Source organism: Toxotes jaculatrix, chromosome 10, assembly GCF_017976425.1.
Source record: "Toxotes jaculatrix isolate fToxJac2 chromosome 10, fToxJac2.pri, whole genome shotgun sequence".
NCBI lineage: Eukaryota > Metazoa > Chordata > Actinopteri > Toxotidae > Toxotes > Toxotes jaculatrix.
Window position 1 is genome coordinate 16,944,613 of NC_054403.1, and position 22,812 is coordinate 16,967,424.

The window sequence follows — 22,812 nt, forward strand, 5'->3', positions numbered from 1 at the left end:
GGGTCTTACTCTCGTAAAACTTTGCAAAATTCATGCTTATTCAAAGTTATTATATTCCTGACAAGGGTTTACCATTTGCCAAAAATGTGGTCCCCATTAGCTAATCAGCGTTATAGCTGATTGTCTATCATGACATAAGTGAAGAAAAAGAAAGACCACTGTGGAGGAAGAGAGGAACAGGAGAACAGGTGGGAATCTGAGTGGATAATGGTTACATAGGGGAGGTGAAAATTACCACTTACTGATATGAGGAGGATATGATTAATGTACATAGTCGTGCACCTTCAAGCACGTGCACACACACCTGTGCCTCTCCACTCTTTTCCTCCCCTCTTTAAGCCTTTCATCATCTCCTCTCCTCCCCTCTGTGTAACCTGACATTTCTCCATCTAACCATGCAACTCAAGTGCCCGAGCCATTTGAAACATCAGGATACATTTCAGCTGTGATAGACTGAGTGGCTCAGATATTCAGCAGTGTGCTGCCACAGAGTCCTCAGAGATTCACAGGAGAAACTGAGAAAGAGAGAAACCCATTTAGCTTGCCATGCCACTTGAGTTTTTACCATAGCATTTTTCTCAAACCTTCCAAGTGGCTAAATGCTCCCACTTGAACGCTATCCCGGCTCTCTCCTCTTCTCCCGCCTGGTCTCATCCTCAGCCTTGGCCCTCCCATGAGTAGGCGAATGGGGGTTGTGGGGTCTTGTGAACCCTGCCTCTGCAGGAGCATCCAAGCACAGCAGCAGAAAATAGAATCAGCAAGTGAAACCAAATACTATGGAGAAATGTAAGCAGTGTCAAAAAGCGAAATATGACTGCAAGTAAAGATGTCTGAACTGTAATTGTGTAGCTGCCACCTGTGGCCCTGTGCAAGCTGCAAGTGTCTAGTGTCCTTGACCCATTTGTTTCTCTACCAACCGACATCCCAACTATCCACTTATATGGTATGTTCACTCTTCAGGGAACATTTGTGAGACTAACCCTATTGATCTAGAAAGGAAATAGTGGGCGCTCTCCATTTAAGCTGTCAGTGTTGATTTACACTCCCTTTAGGTTGTGCTTTTGTGTCAGACAGTAACGCTGATGTAAACACTGTTTATGTAACCTCAATAATTAAATGCTATATGCTAATGGTTTCATCAATACAACACTAAGAGGTAATGACGGCCATAAATGATATGCCACTTTTTGCTGATTCAGATTTAACCGAGTGCTCAGATTGATCTAAGGGTTACTTTTCAGTATGTGCTTGTCCGCTGTAATGGTGTTAATGTGCTATAATATGCATTCAAAATATGGAAATTTTAAAAGAATAGTTCTTACTCGAAGCAGTCTGCACTGGTTGCCTGGCAGGCTCACAGTGATGACAATACTGCACCCAGAAATAGTCCTGCACATTACTCCCTATATATCTTGTTGTTTTTGACACATCATTTTGTTTGTTTGTTTGTTTTGTACAGATTAAACATCAGCAAAAAGCATTTTCCCCATTTCCCGTCTTTATGCTAAGATAAGCTTACCATCCTCTTCATAGCTTCATGTTTAGCATACACACAAGAGTGGTATGGATCATCTCAACTATTGATAAGACAGAACATAACTGTATTTCCAAGAATTTTGAACTTTCAATTATTAATACTTAAGCCAAAAATAAATGGAATTTTAAACATTCTGACTTCCTTAAGATGAAATGCTACATATGTTTTACATGGAAAAACAAGAGAGTAATTTAAACTGGCCCAGCATCCTAATGGCCTTTCGTTAACTTTCCCCTGGCTGTAACCACAGAGCACCGGTGACTGTTCTGTTGCCATTTTGTTTCCTTTACTGAATCTCTTGGAGGCCCTTGGCTATCATCTTGATAACTTTTAACACCAACCGCCAACTGCAACGTTGAGAAGCCAAATATCCTCAATAGTTCTATGTCTAATTCTGTCTTGACTAATAGAAGACTATACCCATGCTCCGACCTCATCCACCTATACCCATTTTTTATTGCCAATTTGTCAATTTTTTGGTGGTGGGGGGGGCTGCATATTAACCACACCAGCAATATCTACCTGCTGACTCCAGCCGCTGTCTGTCTTTCATGTGTATTCATAAGCACTGGCCTGTGGTGAAGTATTAACATGATTATCACAAGAGAAAAGCGGTATCGCAGTGGGTATTTGGACGGCCCTGAGTTTGGTGAAATCTGTCTCATTCTGTATTTCAACAGGGCATCTGTCTGTGTCTGCAGGATCAATCTTTGTGGCAATGTTTGAAGAAAGGATGATGAGTTTTCAGTCATTGCAGAAAACCATGCAGACAAACAGTGTACTCATTAAAGTTATGTAGAGACAATAAGAGACAGATGTAAGTGCACAGCTTCTCATACACGTCTCATACATAAGAAATGAATGGAGTAGCACAAACACACATAACCCATGCAGGCACACATACACACACTGTCACCATTAACTCTAGATTGCATCATCAAAAACAAACCCTCTTCCATTGCCAGGATACTTTGTGTGTCTGTTCCCTCATCATCTGTCCACTTCTGAGTCTGAGCAAGACGCACACAAATGTACACAATGTACATACATGAACACATACACACTTGTCTGGATGCAAGACATCATCTGATCCATTTCCTCTCTGTTTTGCTTTTCTTTCTCTTTTTGCGCTGGCACACTTGCTTACTACTCCACCAGACTTTGAAGTCGCAATGCTCTCCAAAGCAGCACAGCTAGCATCAGAAAATCCCTTTTCGGTGGCAAAAGTAGTGATAGAGTATTTCTGTGTACTGACCTAATTTGATTTAGCAAAAATGGAGAGGTGCTATGGAGATCAAAAGCTTTAAAAATGGAAAGCAGTGTGAAGTCCCTCTCTCTCGTCTTTCCTTGTATCTCTTTTTGAAAGCCCACAGAACATTGTACACTCCCTAATTTTAACGGGATGTAGCAAAAGCGATAGGTGGGAGGCATAATTTTCTCAGCAACAAGGGACAGCTGTCACAGTTGAACAACAATCTTTTTTTTTTGTGAGGGAAACAGCAATCGGATTTCATTGTTGACAGTGGTTGCATATTTAGTAAGACCAGGCTGAAATAAAATGCAGATGAACGTGCAGGCCATCTCTGTATTACAAGACGGATCATGCACATGAAAGGTGTAAAGAAGGAGCTCTTAAACTCCTTCACTTTTTCTCTCTCTCTCATCTTAACAGAATATGAAAGCCTTCTCCCGTGTTTTCTTTGTCTGAGGAAAGCTCGTGGAAGTTGTCAGATATGTAAAGACGCAGCCCTCACTTTAACTTTAAGAGTCCCTTCCCCTCATTCATTCTTAAAGCTGCCTCACTTTTAAAGGCCTTATTTGCGTCCTGTGAAGTATTTATATTTACAAGCAGACTCTCGGCTATTACTTATGCATGCTGTTGCCATCTTGCTCAATAATTCACTACGCATCCTTACCAGAAATGACACGGCAGGCATGGCCCTGAGAGGTCTCTCCCTTTCAGGATTTTTATTTCCCTGCAACTCTGCACTGGGGAGGAAAGATGAGACAATGAAAAGTGTTGTTGTTCTACTTTCAGCTTCACAAACAGTAACCTCAGCTGTAGTGCTACTTAACAAGATGCTTTGTTTTGTTTGGCAAGGGTTCATTTGAATACACTGACAATTTGTTTAGGTGGGTGAAAGAGATTTTAAGCCTGGCGGTCAGTGGCTCTTTGTGTGAACTGCCTCGCCAGTGTTTGCTCATAAAACTTAATTTCTGTCTGCTCTCCTGTTTGCACATCATGGCGGTATTACTCATATTGTGGGTGAAGTTCAAGATCCAACAAGAAGTGTAATTAATAAGTATTTTAAATTCATCTGTGTTGTTACGCACACTACTATTTATTTACCATGGTTAGAGATGCTAGGTATTATGCTGTTAAGAGAGGTTTATCAGTTCTCTTCACCTGTCCTATTTGACAGTTACAGTAAAGTCTGTGCAAAACACAGCCAATGTGCCGGAAGTGGCAAAAATGTTCACACCATATTTGTTTTTCACACATTTGCAATATCTGATTCACATAAACAGCAGGCCTTCACACAACCTTTCGCAACATCTGTGCCATCTTTAATGCACATTTCTCACCTTGTATTGAAAGTCATGCTTTTCAGCTTTAAAAATAGGCAAACACTGTTTCATTTCTTAAAAAAAAGGGGTTGTGGTAATGTGGTGGGTCAGTTAAGGTGAAAAGTGCACTCCATTTTAGACAGTCCTCTCCTCTGCCTTGAGCTGAATTTTCCTTTTTATCCTTCACTATTTTCTGCAGTTGAGAGACTGAAAAGACTGTGTTTAGATGCAGGTGACTGCAGAGCTAACCCAGCTATTACTAACCCTGTACTGCAAGTCGCTTTGAATCAAAGTGCCCACCAACTGGGGTCATGTTGGTATTGCCCACGTTTCCATACATTTGAACATTAAAGGCTATCACAGTCTTTCGCCCCCAGGCGCTTACTACAGAAGTGCACTTGCCTTATTGTGTGAGTGCCTTGTTCTTAATGGGTAATAGATTCAGCTTAGTCAAGACACGATATGGCCTCAGGAGAGTATGCCACAATAAACCTGATGGAAAGGTAATGGGATGGATCAGTATGTACACATAAATGTTTCGTACCATCAAGGGCCGTATGGTGTCTGTGCTCCTTATTGTGTGATAACCCAGTTGAGATTTGGAGAAAAAAATAAGACACTGCTCTGGCAAGACTTTGGGGTGAGAGTTTTTACACTGTTGAACATCACTGAAAAGATTTTCAGGAGGATTCTCTGTGGCTCTGCTTACCCAGAAAGTATCAGCAGAACTTGGTTACTCATGCTATGTGTGTCTGTGTGTGTGTTTCTGTTTGTCTGTGTGTGTTTCTGTGGATCCGCCAGGTTTGTACAACTCGGCAGACAGCTGGATGATCGTACCTAACATCAAGCAGAACCACTACACGGTGCACGGCTTGCAGAGTGGCACCCGTTATATCTTCTTTGTCAAGGCTATCAACCAGGCAGGAAGCCGCAACAGTGAGCCAGCCCGCCTGAAAACCAACAGTAAGTGAAGGCACATGTGACACCTCTCCCTGCTTTTCTATGAATATTTACAAGCCTTGTTAATTTTGTTTGTGATATTTAATACAATTCAAAGTCTGTCATTTGTGCAGTAGAACTTGCAGGCTTAAGCTTTTCCCAGGGGGTTATCTTTGATTTATAAATGAGTGGAGGATAAGCAGCAGATTTAGAACTAATTTAGATTACATTTTGATTAGTAACAGAATATTTATTGCTTTTGGTTTCCAGCCTGATTGTTACATTTTCTGTCGAGAGGGCAACAAAGTGAACATGAAAGGAAACAGCACCTGCGGTGCTGGACAGACTTACGTCATAACCACTTAAAGCATTTTATTACATGCTCCATTAGAGCTTCCCTGAATGACTTTAGTCTAAAAGAAAGGAATGAATGTACGTATGTATTTCTTAAAAAAATAAATCATATTGAACCATTTCTTTTTAATCATATTCTCAGGAAGATAGATGTCGTCATCCTTTGACTGATGTATTGAATCAGTTTCACAGTTGCATCATCTCGAACAAAGAGTCTGGATAGAAACACTGTTTCTTGTCAAAGACCTGAACAGTTCCCAAGCAGTCATCGTGCACTACTATGGTCACAGCATAAGACGCCATTATGACTGTGATTTCATAGGCATAGAGTTTCATTCACTGTTTTTGCATGTTTCTCCCAAGCAGTAGAACAAAATAGTCTGATGTGCACAAGACTGACAAGGGTGAATGTCCTGTTCATTTTTAAAGCCTATAATTAGCAGTCAGTTTGTTTAAGGTATCAGACAGAGCATGTAGCAGAAGAAATCCCCTATCATTTATTTAGTTTTGCCCCTCAGGCTGCCCGGAATACTTCTGAATTTAAAACTAAGCATTAAGTATTGTAGGACTATTTAGGTCGGTTCACAGTACATCGAAGCATTACAGCTATTTTTATTATAAATATATATTTTTCAGGCCAGATTTTTTGCAGCATTAGCTTACTGTGGACATTGAGCTTTGTTATAACCCAGACAAAAATCCCCCCAACAGTATGCTTAAGGCCTCATGTCAGCTTTACTTCCCAAAAGTAGGGCCTTCATCGAGTTGTCTGCGGTTTGGCTTAAATCACAAGAAATGAAGAAGGTGTCAGAACCAAAATTCTGCTCCTAATTTAAGACGCGCTAGGAGCAGAATTCAGTAAACAGCCCATATGACAGCTTCTTCTTTCTTTATTTTTCCTCTCCTACACACCTGTCAGCTTGTATTGAGTTATGCAAAAGCTTCACTTTTAGACTCACTTGTACCACTGCAGATGTTTCAGGGATTAAACCTGCAACACTCCAAACACCAGCACCTCTGTTCCAAGCTGTTAGTTTCCATGATATGTTGCACAGGAACAGCAAGTGGAGAATGTTAATAGGCAGCATGACATCTCCCTTTTGTCACTAAGTTCTCTTTCTCTGTTTTGTTTTTTTGGTTTTTTTTTTTTGGTTGACTATGCCTCTCTATCTGTTACTCAGCTAAGTTGCTCGTTTTCTTGTTTAGCAGTGAGTTTCTACACACTGAGGAAGCTGTCTTTTTCTTCAATAGTCATAGCCTCCTTGCTCCTGGCACATATACAATAGGTGTTTCTCTAACTAGGTGAATACAGTTTTTTTGCAGAAAAGATTTTGTTTAATTGACAGTTTCTCTGCCTGCTTCAGTCTCTCTTTCTTTCGAGTTGTATTTTCCACTTTAGAATCTTGTCCTGGCCTTGAACTCTGTTTTCCTTTTATATGCCTCCCTGTCTCTATAACAGTACACAGTAAATAAAATGAATGGATAAACTAAAAATAAAGCCACAGTGAACAAAATGTGAGCAAATGAACAGAGAAAATGAATAAAATCCTTGATGCCGATTGGAACATGTTAGGTTACAGTGAACCCAACACACATAGCTTGCTAACATAGAAAACATACTCAAAAAAGTGCTACACAAAGGTAGGGGTATACAAGGTAGAGGCATATAGCATAACAAACAGATCCCAGTTCAAGTAAAAAGTTTTAATGTGGCTTTTTAAATGAATGAAGAAGGGAAAATATACAATATAATATAATGGCCGAATATAGAAAGCCAGATCACCCACAGTCTATTCTATGGAACTACTTAAATATTCCTCAAGCTCATCTGTGGCATATTAAGAGTTAAAACCTCAGCAATATAGCTACTTTAGGATGTGCCTCAAGGGTGCTCAATAAAATTTTAAATCAGTCTTAAATTGCAGCAGTAGTGCAGCGAAGCTAAAATGGAGTTGATATGCCAACTCCTCATAGCTGCTGTCAGGAGTCTGGCTGTGGTATTTAGGATTAACTATAATCTGGATACACTCTGCTGGGTAAAATAGGTGTGTGGGAAACTGCAGTAGTCAGGGGATGATCTCTCTCCCGTTCAGTCACTGCACACACACAGTAAATGGGCCTGTGAGAAGAGGGAGGTCCAGCAGTGGCACCGGATTCTGAATGGGGAAAAAAGAAAAAAGAAGAAGCGTACTTGTTAGCAAATGTGGGACAAGGAGATCGACAAACCGAGGCCATCACACACCAGGGTGTCCAAGTGCATAACTATTTTAGCGTAGATTTCCTTTTAAAAGCCTATTGTGTTGCTCTTTGTAATTAAATGTCCTCATCTAAACAATAATAATCTAAGCCTGTCAGCTCCAGCTTCAAGACTACAGACCAAGCACAGACAAAAAGAAACACAGCTGTAAACTAACAAAAACAGCAGGCCTGAACACATACTAAGTGAATGAAATACCGGTATATGATTAGGATTTTTTTTTTACCAGTGTTGTTTTTTTTTAAGTGTGAGAGAGATGAAAGAGACAAGATTTTTGACTCTGATTCTGATCCTGATTATGTCTCAGCTGCCCATTTGTGACTGTAAAACTGTTCAGTGTTGCTTAAAGTGGCTATAAATCAACAGTTTTAGCTGCTGATGTAGTTAATGCTCTATGGGACAAAATTTGATTAGACCCTAGAACCTGTTGGTGTAATGGAGTTGATACTATACGACTAAAGATCTAACGTGAGTTAAAAGGTAAAAGGCATGTTAATGCAATCACAACTTGTATTTCTTTACCGATGTTCTCTCCTTGGATAACTTAAAGCAGAATGTTGGTTCCAAGCTAACAGGACACGAAGGTATACTTTGCATTTTGTGCCGTTTTATGTTCATATTACCAGTTAAATATAGTTTTGGAATTATGAGTGAAGAGGGGCCCCTTAAAGAGAGCTCTGCTCCTTCTCCACCAGTACACCTGTCCTGCATGTGAAGCTGCCATCTGCTACTTTTAAACACAACAGGTTTTAGCTTCTGCCGTCATCCATCACATCACAGACACTCTCGTCTGAATCTGTGCGCCCTCCTGCCCCCGTTCACTCAAAATCTTCTAGACACGCCCTGCCTGTGGGACATGGAGCATGTCAGCACTCCAGCTCTTTTCTTGTGGCATCAGAGTGGATTACAGCCTCAGTGTAATGTGGGCACAACATGTAGCCGAGGAGCATTTAGAGGTGAAGTGCGGGGCATCTGGAGCTGGAAGTCCAGCTCACTGTCACAGATGCTCAGGGCTCGCCATCTTACTGGGTATAATATAAATAACACTCATGTCCTCCCTTGATACAGATAAATGATGAGTTGGTATAGGTATTATTTTTCGTCATCAGTCTCACTCCTGTTATGTTGCTCTCTCTCTCTCTCTTTTTCTCACCCTCTCACAATTTAGCTCAGTTAGGTGAAATTTTATCGGCGTAAAATTTAAATTAAAACACTGAAACTAGTAAGTGGACCATGAGTGGAGAATAATTGATTACTGTTCCCCCAAAAAAATATCATCAAAAATGATCATCTATGCCTATCCTCCACTCATCACCATCCGTATTTTCAGCTTCAGTATAGTACACTATTTTAGCACAGTATATAGCACAGTATAGTGGACGGTTTAATGTCCAGTACTAGTCTTGTATAATGTTGATATATAATATTGTATAATTTCTCTCATGCCACTCCTACTCACTGTCAGTCCTCCTCTTCTCTGGCAGCCAGTGCTATCAGGGGGAAAAGCTTGTCCACCCACAGCCAAGTTTGGTTGAGATTTTGAGCCTCTGATTGGCAACCAGCGTTCCTCTCTGCTGCAGCGGTTTAGACAAGCCGTCAAAATAACAAAAAACATTCGGTATTTTTATCCATGATTGAGGTTTTTTGGTTTTCATTATGGCACCTGCGCCATGTGTGTTAGTGCATGCATCTGTCAGTCTGTTTCGCGTGTCTTTGTCCCTCATTCTTTCTCTTATCTCCCACTCTCTCCTCCCTCTTTCTCTCTGAGGAATTGGTATTCAGATTAAAGTGCTTCACTCATCTGTTCTGGCAAAGCCGAGCAGTGTTTTTGGATTAAAATGGGTCACAACAAAACTGATCACGAATATCTCACTTTGACAGGCTTATTAGGTTTCTCTATAGACTCCGCTGCAGTACAAGCTCTAGTAGCAAGCTTTTTGAGCTGAGAACCACAAGTTCTTTCCTCGCACTTGAAGTCTCTCTTTCTGTCTGTGGCTAGATTGGAAGGTTTAGCTGTCACATTTTTTAAGATGAGAGGCTCTGGAGGCTTTTAGCCTAAGCTCATCATATTTCAGGCAGAGGCTTGCAAAGCAAAGAACGCAGCGGCAAGTCACTCAGATACTGGAAAGTCATGCATCACAACTGTCTGCTCAAAAGAGTAACTCTTTAGTACACCCAAAATGCAGTACAGGATATGTGTAAAACAAATGAGGTAAACTATGTAAATATTGCACCAAAAAAGTCAGCACAAGTGTGCATTGTCAATCATTTTCCAGCTCTATAATGTAAATTGCTGCAAAAAAAGCAAATTAATTAAATAGTAAAATTACAAGTGAATAATTGTGTCTAGTTTGCAATTGAAAACCATGGTGACAATGTTCAAGACATTGTTAAAGACTGTTCTCTTATGCAGTGTCTTCTCTTGGCCTCAAATTCTCCATGTTCCTCCATTGTGTCCTTCTCTAACCTCTCTCTTGGCACGCTGTCCTCTGATACCCCTGGCTATGGCATGCTATCTCTTCTTCTGGTGCCCTTTCTTCAATCTTTATGCCATCTGTCAGTTCATCCCAGAGGTAAAACTTTTCATCTCAAGATGCCACAACTTTCGGCCTCATGCTGAGCACAGGCCAGACATGCTTATTGTAAATGTGGGCATGTTTTTCTGATAGAGAAGCAGAGAGGGAGGGAAAGGAGTGTTCTGCTGCTGTAGCGTCTGCCTTAAATGAGGACACCTCCAATAACTTGTGTTTGAAGCTGCTTGTGCAAATGTATGAGCAAGGTCAAATGCAGCAACGTCTGTATAGTTGATTAAATGTAACAGCAGCAGAGAGGCAAATAGTGTGGAGTTGGAAAAAAGTGAGCTTACCAGACCTCTCTAGCCAGCTCCTCATTTGTGCTTGAGGCCAGCAGCTCGAGGTACCATTAGCCACTATTAGCATAACACACTCGAATCTCCAGCTTCACTGCTGGCAGTCAAGTTGAATTGTAGGTAATGTAGGTGTCAGGTTTTGACAAGGAAGAAGAATGTGTGGAATAAAAATCTTGGTTATGCTATTCATTTTTATCTTTTTTTTTTTTTTTTTTTAAACTGTGCATCCTCAGTCCGACAGTGTTGTAGGACCATAAAGCTAAATTGGCGGAGTGCTCTTTTTAATAGCTTCACACATCTGCTGCAGCCCTGTCTGGTGCAATTCAGATGGCTTCATTGAGACAACATTTAAAATCATGTTGTGAGGTCTTACAGCTTTCACAGGCTTTTTAGGTCACTCCAGTGAAACCACTCATTGAGGCTTGAGTGGCTGAGAGTGAACAGTGGTGCTAATGCTGTAGCATATAGAGGTATCAGTGTGCTCTTAGGTGCTTGCAGCTAACACGTGAAGTAACTCACAGCTTCTTGAAACATGTATGAATTAAGTACGATGAAGAGGGCAGTTAAGAAGAGAGCGTGTGTGTATGCATTTGTGTGTGACCTTTTATTGCTTTGACCATATTTCTGCATTTACCTCAGAACGAACTGCAAAGTTCCCACATGACTGTCTTCTAAAGTGAAGGGAAGAACCTACAAAGAGACAGAGAGTATGAAAGTGGATAAAAAGTGACAGATTGAAAGTGAGAGAGGGAAAGTGTTGAGCGAATAAAAGACACCAAATAGCTCTTTGCAGGCGTGAGTGTCTGCAGACATGAGTGCCCTCAATCCACTGCATTTTACCCATTAATACAGTCCAGGCCTCTGCGATGTAGACAGATGGACAAAATAACATTGAGCCAGTCTAGTTTATACACTTTATAAATCTTAAATCCATAGGTGAGATGTTGCCTTTATACAAAGAAGACACACATTGTTGTCTCATTTACTTTAGAGCTTCAGCCCTTTTTAATATTTAAAATGATGATAGATTAATTCTTAATTCTTTTTTTATGAAAAACAAAAACGCTGAAGGTTATCCAATTAATTCAAAGTCAAGCATGCATCTAGTCATTTTAACATTAAAAGGTCACAGCCACATCCTCTGACTATCAACATAATAATCATTGTATTTATTTTTATTTTTATTTTTAAGTACTATATTTTTAGGAATTCAAAAGCATGAAATTGAATTTTGGTCACAACTTATTAGAGAGGTGGCTGACAGAACAAGAAACCACATTAATCTGGATAGCTTTTATTAGATTGTGCCCTGTTTTATGCTTTTTAATTGGCTGTCTGTCTCAGTAATGAATTCACACCAACAAGAAACAGAGTAGAAGAAGTAGAAGAGGAAAGCACTTTTTTAATTTAGGACAGAGGAAAGGGTTCAAATTTAGACTGAGATGTATCAGCAGCTTATATAGGCCGTAGATTGGTACAGTATTATCATGCAGTATGTTTCTCTATCTGTGTTGTCTCTTCTCTAAGTTTAGTATTCCATCCAGCAAGTCAGTAACTATCAGGTCCAGTCAGTTCAAGTAGTCTGTACTGTTCAGAGTGTCTGATTTGATTGCGTGTGCAGTCAACTTTAAGATATGATTTCCTCAGCTAAAAATTCAGCACATGTATCCAGACTAAGAACAACCTTTTTCTCAGATGTATTTAAGTCTCGGTGAAGGCTGTTGAGTGGAATATTCTTTCACTCGTTGCATTTACATGTGCTTTCCTCACGTGTCATTTCATAGGAAGGTAAATGATTAATCTACCTGATTTTCTAAATATAAGAGGGCACATTTGGAAAAAAAGCTCTGACTCTGGTTAAACCCGTATATTTTCCCAAATTCTCCTCACACCCTGACAAGTGATAAGCTGCTCAGCTGAAGTACAATAGTGTGCTTCCACTATGACTGGCTCCATTTAGATTCCAGCCTCCTAGTTTGACATTTGCACCTGTCCCACAGTGTAAAGCCTTCAAACATCAGCATCCACTTTTGTCATTTTGTAGTACAAAGCTGCAAGATGGTGTGCCGCAGGAGCACCAACAGCATGAATCCAGGCTTAGATATGTCTCCATATAACAGCTTTATTCTTTGCAAGTGAAGACCAGGCTCTTATTTTGAGCGAGCATAGTGTTTGTGTCAAAACAAAAGCTTATCCGAATGCATACTGGCCTTCCTCTAGGCAGGTACTGTGCTGTCAGTGGACTGTTGACTTTATAATGTCCATCATTCTGTTAAACTATTCTCGGTGTCCATATTGTGAGTTCAAAGCAGGGAGTCTGCAACCACCCCAGAGAGTGTGTGCATTTACGTGTGTGAGTGTATGTACAGCATGTGTGTATTTCTCAGATCCCAGTCCCTACAGTGAGTAAGCAGCTAAAATACAGGCTGAAAATATCACATGTCAAGGTGTCCCAGGGGTACATGTACCTCTTTACTTCCTTTTAAAGGACCTGCAATAATATTTACCCAGCATGCATCTCTGATGACAGGCCTCAAGCTACCACACAGCCCCTAAAGTAAACAGTAGGAGCTGGAGAGGAGACAAGAGGAAGCAGGAATGAGAGGAGAAATTTAGTGTTGGGAGTAGAGGAAGAAAAAAAGGTGAAAGGGAGGATAGAAGAGGAGAGGGATGTCCCTGTGGAATAATGGTATATGATGCATAACCTTGTAATTACAATGTCTCTGGTTCGCTTATGGTGGGAGACCTTTGTTGCATGTCAGCCTCTTTGCTCTTTTCTTTTATTTCCAGCATATCTCTAGTGTGAATTCTCACATGAAGGTGAAAAACGCCACAAAAATAAATAAATAAATAAATAAAATTTACCAAAAAAGGAAAGGAATGAGCAAAGACAAAGTGGATCTGAAATGTTCCCTGCTTTCAGATGGGTTCCCAACAAATACACTATTTCTAATAGCTACATTTGCCAGCTGTCTTAGAAAATTACGGAGCCTTTTTTAAAAATAAATCAGCATGTTACCTGTTTTTGAAGCTTTGCATTTTTTTAGGAACAAATTTGGATGGGGCTTAGTGCTGTTGGTAGAGAAGAAGGAGAGTATTGTGAGACAGACTAAAACATATGTGGTTTTGGTCTTTTAGTGGGATTTGTTTGCAAAAAGAAAATTACAGAGTGAAACCTGCCTTGTCCTTTCAATTTTAAATCTGTAATTTTCCACACGTCCCCCTCCAAGCACAGCAAAGGGGCCTGAGTATCCAGTATTGCATTTATGATGTTGTCTCAGCTCTTTCTTTCTAATATCTAGCTATCACAGAGAGTTAATGGCATTGACCTTCAAGGTGGCCTGGCTGTGCTATAAATATATTTTCTTTATTAGAACAGTCAACAAAGACATGCACCTTAATCAGCTTTTCTCATTAGCAGACTATACAGCAGCAACAACGAGTTTTGAAGTTTTACCTCACTGCATCATAGTGACAAGGATACAGGACAGTTAATTTTACAACATTACATGCAGTATTTCAGCTTTTTGGTGCAAAATGAGCTATATATCAGCACTTTTCGCCTTTTTACCTCTTTGGCCTTGACAGCAAAGATTTTTCTGCTATCTTTATCATGGTGAAAATGCCAGCAGGTAGAAGGAGAGATGGGGGTTGTGTTAAAATGCCAGTTGGCTGGGAGTTTGGGGGGTTTTTGTTGTTGTTTTTTCTTTTCTCCAAGACAGACAACAGACTGGATGTGAGCTGTGAAAGCCAGAGTGATCGCCTCACCAAGCTTTGTTATTGATCGATGATCTTTTCATTCCCTTTTTGATACTTTTTTCTTGTTTATTTCTTTAATGTATTAAATGTATTTGCATTGATACCAGAGTAAAGAAGAGGTGAGGAGAGGTGAGTTTTAATGAATAACACAGACAATGGTACTAACAGTGACTCTCGTTGGAGAAAAAAAGTCTTTCTCACGATGTTACTTAAACCATCACAGACGCTTTGTTTCCAAAAATGGCTCCTTGATCATAGTGAAATTCTAAGCAGACCCAGAAGCTTTATTTTTCTATCAGTGGCCTCTGAAGACTCTGCCGAGTTCATTAAAGGGTGAAGTTGGAGAAGATCAGGGACAACTGTTTGTCTTTGCTCTTAACTACACAAAGGCGTTTTCAGCCTTTTGTAAAAGTTCAGTAGAAAGAGCCAAAAATTGCCCAGCGAAAGGTGGGAATACAAGATGTGATGTACATGAACTCACCTTGCCAGGAATTCATGCTCTGTACCTCATACTCCTCCTGTGCAGTTGGGTATCCCCTGCTGTGTTATGTATGACAGATGCATTTTTAATCTCACCAGTGTAGATCTGTGTCTTAGCCAGTCCATGAAAGTAGTCAGCACTGTTGGCTGACATACCACATTACATATAGATCAGTCAATTAGAAGTCAAATGGCATGCAGCCATGCATTTTAATGGCATAGAATGATTTGCAAGTTCAACAGGGACGTAGAAACCTGTGAAGAGATATAAGGTTGTGTTAGACCACTGATGTGCCAAGAGAACGCTCTGTGTCCCTGATGCTGCTGTTTCTACTGCAGTAATTGTTTAGTTATGCAGTAAAATGGATCTTTTTTTTCTATCTCCTTCATTACGGAGGCAGCTCAATCTATTCCTCAGCAAAAATGTGAGCCAGGAAAAGGCAGTAGCGTGAGTGAAATTGACTGAATTGAAATAAAGTCAATTACCAAGATGCTATCCCACTGCAAGTATTTCAACAAGGACCCAACGGAATGGAGCTGGAATGAAACTGCTTTTTATAAATGCTCCCTCAACAGTTTCTCTCCTCTGTTTTTCCTTGACACTGTTTCTTTTTGTGTTTCCATTAAAGAAACAATGTACAGCTTCAATGCACTCAAACCGAGAGCGGTTATCACCTCTGCGGACAGTTGGAAGCATCTCTAATTACTCGTGTATTACAGCAGAGTGGAAACAGACTAATCACAGAGACTGCTAATAAATCCAGCCTGTGGGATTTACTGTTCCATTGTCCTGTACTGTCTCTATTTTTGGTGATATAGAATCTGACAGCACAGGAGTGTATGTGGCAGCACATATACATGTGTGTGTAACAAGATGATAACTCATCACTGTTTTTAATTTAATGTGTGTGTTGCAACAGTCAGCTAATGGAAAAAACTTCTAAAGTTCTAAACTTCCTTAGATGGAAACATATAATTTTTTTTGGATTAGGTTCTCAGCTCCTTTAATAACGGCGGAAATACTACAATGTAGAATATACTTCATCACAAAAAAGTAAGTAAATCCTGCATTTGGCCTTAAGTAGAAGAACAGAAGTACTTGCAGAAAAATGTACTGAATTACCATAAGTAATGCAGAATTTGTTTTATTGTTACTGAAGTCTTTAAATGGAAGCAGCAATTTAATATATGCAGCTGATAACTAGTAATGAGTGACCACAGCTGTCAGATAAATGTAGTGGAGGGTAAGGTACAATATGTCCCTCTGAAGTGTAGTGAAGTAAAAGTGTAAAGTAGCATAAAATAAAACAGGTAAAATACAAGCATCTAAAAATTAGTATACTTGACTAAATGTACTGGGCTGCTTTCCACCACCCATTGTCATGGCTTGCAAGTTCCTCGAAACAGAAAATAAGAATGATACTTAACAATACAAATAAATGGTTCGCAACATCACAAAAAAGTGTTGACCTGTTGACCATTTGCAGACGATGATGCATGGGAGGTTGTGCAAAAATCTGGAACAGTTTGGTTTGCCTGCCCGACAGCACAATGGCAACTAAAGCCAAATGTGGCAGTTCTTTTAGTGTTACACCTGCCATTTTGCCCGTGAAAAACCTTTAGTTACATTTGGAGTATCCTGCTAGCCTTATGCTAATACACATTTACTCTCACATACAAAGAATTCTCCATTTGAACCCAAGCTGATTATGCATGACTTTTTCCATTTAGAAGAATCCTGCTGGCGTGGGTTCAAAACATTTCTCGGCCACTCACTGTATGTCTGCTTGTGTGTAGGCCGGAGTCGATGCTATGTGTGTGTGTCCGCTTGTCCTCTACTGTCACGTGTGTCTCCCCTTCCCTAACCTCGGGCCCAGCCCGGCCTCTCAGGAGTCATCCCCTGGAAAGGCATGACAGAGCCCCAGTGTTTGGAAATGGCTGTGCTGGCAGCGATAAGCAGTTCAAAGAAGAGAGCGCATTAATGTAATTGGCTGCCAGCAGCACATTGGCCTCGTCGTCTCATATCCACATGCGGTAACACACACTCGCCACACGGATTATTGGAGGAGAGTGTATGAGAGAGGCGAGAGGATAGAGAGGATGAGAATGAGAGAATGGGGGAAGAGAGATGAAGGGAAAGGACAGATAGAGAGAGGGGCGGAGGAGGAGTAGGGGTCCTCATTGTGTCGCTCATTAAGCCTTGGGAGGCTCAGGGAGGCTGAGAGATGAGATGAGAGGTGTCAGAGTTAAATGTCAGGTCTGGAAGGGACGTGGCTGACCTCCATGAAGCCTACACACACACACACACTGACACAAATAGGTAGAGAGAAGATCTTCTCTCGAATCTTCAGCCTCAAATTATCCCCTCAACTTCTCCTTTCCTCCTCGCTCCTTAACTCCTCTCTCTCTCTGCCACTCACCTAGTTTTGCCCTTTCAATTTTCCACCCATTACACCCAAATTACTGGTGTCATTGCAAATTGAATTGTTGCGACCGGATAGCAGCATTTCCTCTGAACAGCCCCAACCACTACCGAGTGCGGTGGAAGTGAAGGCTATTTCCTTCAGCTAATTTCCGAGTCTGTGTGATGGGAGGCACTGAGGAGAATGCTGGGTGGCTTCCTCCACTGTTATGAAATGTTTTCACCAAAGGCTGTGAGCAGCTTTGAAGTTTAGACTCTCGCCCTTGTATTTCAAACATTCTCCTCTTCTGTCTCTCCCTGTGAGTTCTCTGCTAGCACTTCTCACCCCACTTTCTATTTATTTTTTTCTTTTGCTGCTGCTCCGACTTTAAATCATGCTCTAATTTTCATTCTTACTCACAGCTCTTTCGCTTTCTGATCTTGTGGTATATGCTGCCTTTTTCATATTGACAATATTGAGTGATCAGAAACAAACAAAAAGAAATCTTTTTTTAAACAAATAACTTGAAATTGAGAATTGTTCAAAATAATGTTATTACCTAGGTGAATAAAAAGTAAATGTCAGAAAAAGAGGCTGTGGTTGAGGTGTCATACAAGTTTTAGTTCTTCACCCACTAATCAGTATATTTATACTGACACATAAGGCATAACAGCTATGTGAGTCATTGTTATTTTAAATATTTTGTAAAATACACTTTAGTTCTTCTTCACGAGGATTCTCGTGATGGCAGATTTCAGATTTTTCTTTCTGCCCTCTTCTCTAATGGAAGTTTCTCATATTCAGACATAAATATAGGAAAAAATCAAATATCTCATAACGTGATGAATGCTGAAAATTTTATTATGCTTTATACAACTGGTTTCAATTTGATATTTTATCTATAGTTTAGTTATTTTTAATATTTTTCTTCTCCTCCATGTGTGATACATCATGTTACAGTTTTTATGCATTTCAGGAATACACTCTGGAAAAAAAAAAAGATGATAATGATATTATTGATAATGATGATGTATGTGATCATTATCATTAGCAACATTAGATGCCAAAACACAGTAACAGATCCTTAAAAGCACAAAATTGTGTCTGTTTCCAGGTCAGCCCTTCAAGTTGGACCCAAAAACGGCTCACAAGAAGCTTCGTCTGTCCAACGACTGCCTGACCATGGAGAAGGATGAGAGCTCGCTGAAGAAGAGCCACACCCCAGAGCGTTTCAGCGGCACGGGCTCCTATGGAGCAGCTGGTAATGTCTTCATTGATAGTGGGTGCCACTACTGGGAGGTGCTGCTGGGAGCATCCACATGGTAAGAAACACACACGCGCACGAGTGCATTATATAAAAAGGAAAGGAGGTTTGGTAAACTGAAAGATTTTTCTTTAGGGAGTTTAAATCTAGGCTGTTATGCAACACGCAGAGACACATAACAGACACACACTCCCCACACACAGTGTATACTCTTATCCTAATTATATTCTTTTCACTAATTAGCTCTGAAGTAGACCTCTTCAAGCAGGAAAGACCCAAAGGGGCCCTACCTATCTTGTGTGTCCTCAGCATGAGGTAGCTTGACTGTGCAAGTAAAGTCATTAAGGAGAGCACTAGTTTCAGATCACTAATGCATTCCAAAATGTTCCCTCCCTGCAGGTATGCCATTGGCGTTGCTTACAAATCAGCCCCAAAAAACGAATGGAGCGGCAAGAACTCATCCTCATGGGTGTTCTCACGCTGCAATAACAACTTTATGGTGCGCCATGACGGCAAGGAGATGCTGGTGGAGGCAAGCCTGCAGCTGAGGCGGCTGGGTGTCCTGCTGGACTATGACAACAACTCACTGTCCTTCTATGACGCCATGAACTCCCAGCACATTCACACCTTTGAAATCTCCTTCCTCCTGCCCGTTGTACCTACTTTCATGATCTGGAACAAGTCAGTCATGATACTCTCAGGGCTACCCGTCCCCGACTTTGTCGATGGTGTGGCCTCAGATCTTCAAGAGCAGCAACAGCAGCAGATGGGCCTATGCCGACAAGAGTCTCCGTACTTGACCGGGATGAAGACCTGCCACTGAGAAAGGTCCGCCGATGGGTTAGGGTTAGGGTTAGAGTTACAGAGTCCACTCAGGCCCGGTGACTGAAAGGTTGACTGGGAGACATTGACGGTGTGGCTGAGTTCTGCTCTAATATTCATTACGAGTGGGCTAGTTGCTTTTTTATGGCTTTAGAAAGTGATGGAAATATGCACATAAATCTGGAAAAATGTCAGTCCTGATAGTTTGTAGCCATCCAATGCTTTTCAAATCCATCACTGAATGGGAACAAGGTCTCTTGACTGTAAACGTCAGTGGCCATAAAACTCATCTGATGCCCTGGAGGAGTCACTGGCGGAGAGAGCTTTCCTCTGTCATGGGGCAGGGCAGGATTCCTTGTTTTCTTGACCATGTAAGGTCTTCCTTTTTGATTTATTTTCCTCTTGATTTGACGCAAGGCAGAAGACCAAGGAGGGAATATTCTCATTATTTAGAGTTTGAAGTACAACATGTGAACAGTGACATTACTAAATGTGTCAAACAACTGTAAAAGCAGAGGCTGCAAAAAAAAAAAAGAATCTGTTGATAAAATTTTAGATATGATGCAATGAGCTGAATTAACAGTTAAAGGAATAGCATAACATTTTTGGGCAATACACTTACTGAAAACATTTATTCTGTTAAATGTGAATGAGTTTTTACTGGGTGACCTAAATACTACCATCTTGCTAACACAAATACATGCTATCTGTGGACCTTTTGTTTTGCATCAAAATCTTCTGGTGTCACTGTTCATGTGTTGCACACTCAGTCGCTGCAAGTGGTCATTGCTGAAGTCTTTTCCTTGGTCTTCCTCCTAGATTTGACCCAGCAGCTTCCAAGTTTCAGGAAGTGTTAACGTTGCTCCCAGATATTAACAAGGTCGCAGGGGGTTAGATTTGCATCATGTGACTACTCGACTTGTATAATAAGAGATTTATTGAATACTAGAGGAAAAAGTGTTATTTATGACAAAAACAGATGGTTTACTTTTATTATTAATCTCAACATATTCTTGCACTTTTTAATTAACACTATTTCCCCTCTGTGAGTATTTGAATAGATGGAGCTGAGTGGCAGGGTTGTATTGGGGAGAGAAAGTGACAACTGGCACTACTGTTGGTTGTGTTCAGTCATATTTACAAAATAATTTATGATCAGTAATTAATGATGGTTACCAGATTAACCATAAAAATGTTTATTGAAGTAAAATACTTTTTTTCCACCTAATTTGGTCACTCAAAGCACTTTGCAATAAAACAGAAGTCTCTGCTGTAAAGTTAAAAAGGTTTTTTCTCTGTGCTTTGAACATAACCAGCGACTTTCCCTCCCTATTGGTCTTTTCAATAGCATATAGTAAATTCATCTTCTTTAGAAAAGGGATATGATTATGATGATGTTTGTGCGATTTTTATCACAATGAAATGATGCTAAACTAATAGCTGTTTTAAAAAAAAAAATCACTGTTTTCGACGATTTCAGGGAAGGAGGGGTTAACACTTTAACTTGCTGTCTGTCGCAATGTCATGGCATGATTGTGTTTTCCTCTGTGATTTGTTAACACGCGCGTGCAGACACACACACACACGCACACACACACATACACACACACCAACACGTCATGTTTCGTTTAGGTTGGCCTTGTCGTGGTAATGCATGATACATTGTAGGATCTCACAACGGTTCACTTGCGTAATTTACGTCGCGCTTTCAAGTTCACCAGATCTTGTTTTCATCAGATACACACTCACCTGAACAGTTGCTTAAAACAGACTTGACCTCAGACTCTTCACTGTCACCCATCACTATTCAAATAACAGCTGTAGCTGGATCCATTGCTTGCTTATTATTTGGATTTGAAGGCCCAGTGTGGGTGGCAGTTTCTCTCTGGTTTGATATTCAGGTAGTGGCGCTGATTCAGACAATCAAATATGTAACATAGTTTATGCAGATTCAAGAGGTTATAGCAGGAAAAGTGGGAAGGGATTGTGATAAAGTGACACTTGAGGTTTTGTTGAAAAAAGCAGGTGATTTGCATACCATCTTGTTAGATTTGACATGAAAAACTTGACACCTCATAACCATTTTTTACTCTCTTTACACATCACCAGGTATGTACTTGATGTTGGATGTCATGTAACATTTGTATTGACGGGCTATGATTTGCGTGACTTGAAAAAACAGGCATACCCTGCAACATACACTGATTTCAGTCATTTGCTCGTAACCTAGGTTACGTACTGATGCTTTAAAGCAAAGATCCAGTGATGTAAAACTCTCAGCTACAGGAAGGTAGTGAAAATCTGACATGTCATGGCCTCCCAGTGTACCTTTCAACCTGTAGTGTTCATTTAGGGCAATTGTGTGACGCATCCGTCATGATTATTTGATTGAGGTTTGACCAGGTGATCCACTGGTCAAAGGTAACACAGTGGGAGCTCCAGTATGAGAGGAAGGTTATTTTTTATGTCAGGGAGATTAGTGAATGTTAGCTGACTTCCAGATATCCACCCATCTTGTTGAATAATGTCGGTCACAGGCTCGGCCATGTGTTGATTTGTGATCCGGACTGACAAGCTCAACTCATCTGTGCAAGTGTGCTTGGCTGGGTCACTGCATGATTATGTGACCTTGCTGCAGGTTCATAACTCTTTCCTTATCTTCATGATGAGGTTTCTTATCTCGAGTCGAGCATATTCTCTCTTTTTTTCCCAGAAAAGAAAAAAAAACATGACAAGAAACGTTCGTTACCATGCATATCAGATCGTTTGCAGTGCTCTTTCTTTCTTTGTGTCACAAATCAGTACAGTAAAATATATACAGTGAATGATTTTCAATAGCTACCCACTCCTTGTAGTGCAGTGTAATACCCTAGAGACAATGCAATAGATTCTCCTTTTTGCTTTTCTGTTTGTGTAACTTGGGAAATTATTTTTTACGACTCAAGAGAAACACGCTCCTCTCCTTTTGGCATTTGGACCTTGATAAACAGCACAAAAAGAGTAGCTTTGCTTTCATGCAAGGCTTTCTGTTTCCATAGATATAATTTTAGCCAGAGAGGAATGTAAATCATAGGGGAAAATATATATTATATAAAGTTGTATAATATACAAAATATATATGAACCAATGTTATTTATGTGAATTTAAGTCCAATTAAAAGTCTGATCCCAGATGTGGTGGAGTCAAGATTCTTTTCCAGTTGTGTTGCCTCCGACTTGCAGAGGACGTGGTCAAAGAATAATCCAGATAAGCTCGTACTTGACTCGCAATAACTGAATATAGAAGGAATCCAAAAGATGCCATTCTTTAAGGAACAGTTCAAGACTTTGGAAAATAGATTTATTCTCTTTCTTGTTGAGAGTGAGATGAGAAGGTCAATGCTAAATTAAACTAACTGGCTGTGGCTTCACATTTACTGTACAGACATGGGAGTGGTGTTGGTCTTCTCATTTACCTCTCAGCAAGAAAGCAAATAAGTTTATTTCCCAAAATGCTGAGCTATTCCTTTAAGATGTTGACATTTTAATGTGTCAAAACTTGTAACCTGGTTCATGAATATAT

The 22,812-nt window shown here is 40.3% G+C and overlaps 1 protein-coding gene across 5 annotated transcripts in view; it reads left to right on the forward strand.

Moving 5' to 3' along the window:
* mid2 (midline 2) overlaps window positions 1-22,423 on the forward strand; it is a 135,126-nt gene extending 112,703 nt beyond the window's left edge. For all 5 annotated transcript variants that reach the window (XM_041047940.1, XM_041047942.1, XM_041047945.1 and 2 more), the window contains 3 exons: window positions 4,907-5,068; window positions 18,280-18,487; window positions 18,829-22,423. In XM_041047940.1, the coding sequence (XP_040903874.1) occupies window positions 4,907-5,068; window positions 18,280-18,487; window positions 18,829-19,252 (794 nt within the window). In that variant the 3' untranslated portion in view covers window positions 19,253-22,423. The remainder of the gene's footprint in view (window positions 1-4,906; window positions 5,069-18,279; window positions 18,488-18,828) is intronic.
* Window positions 22,424-22,812: the final 389 nt, after the last annotated feature.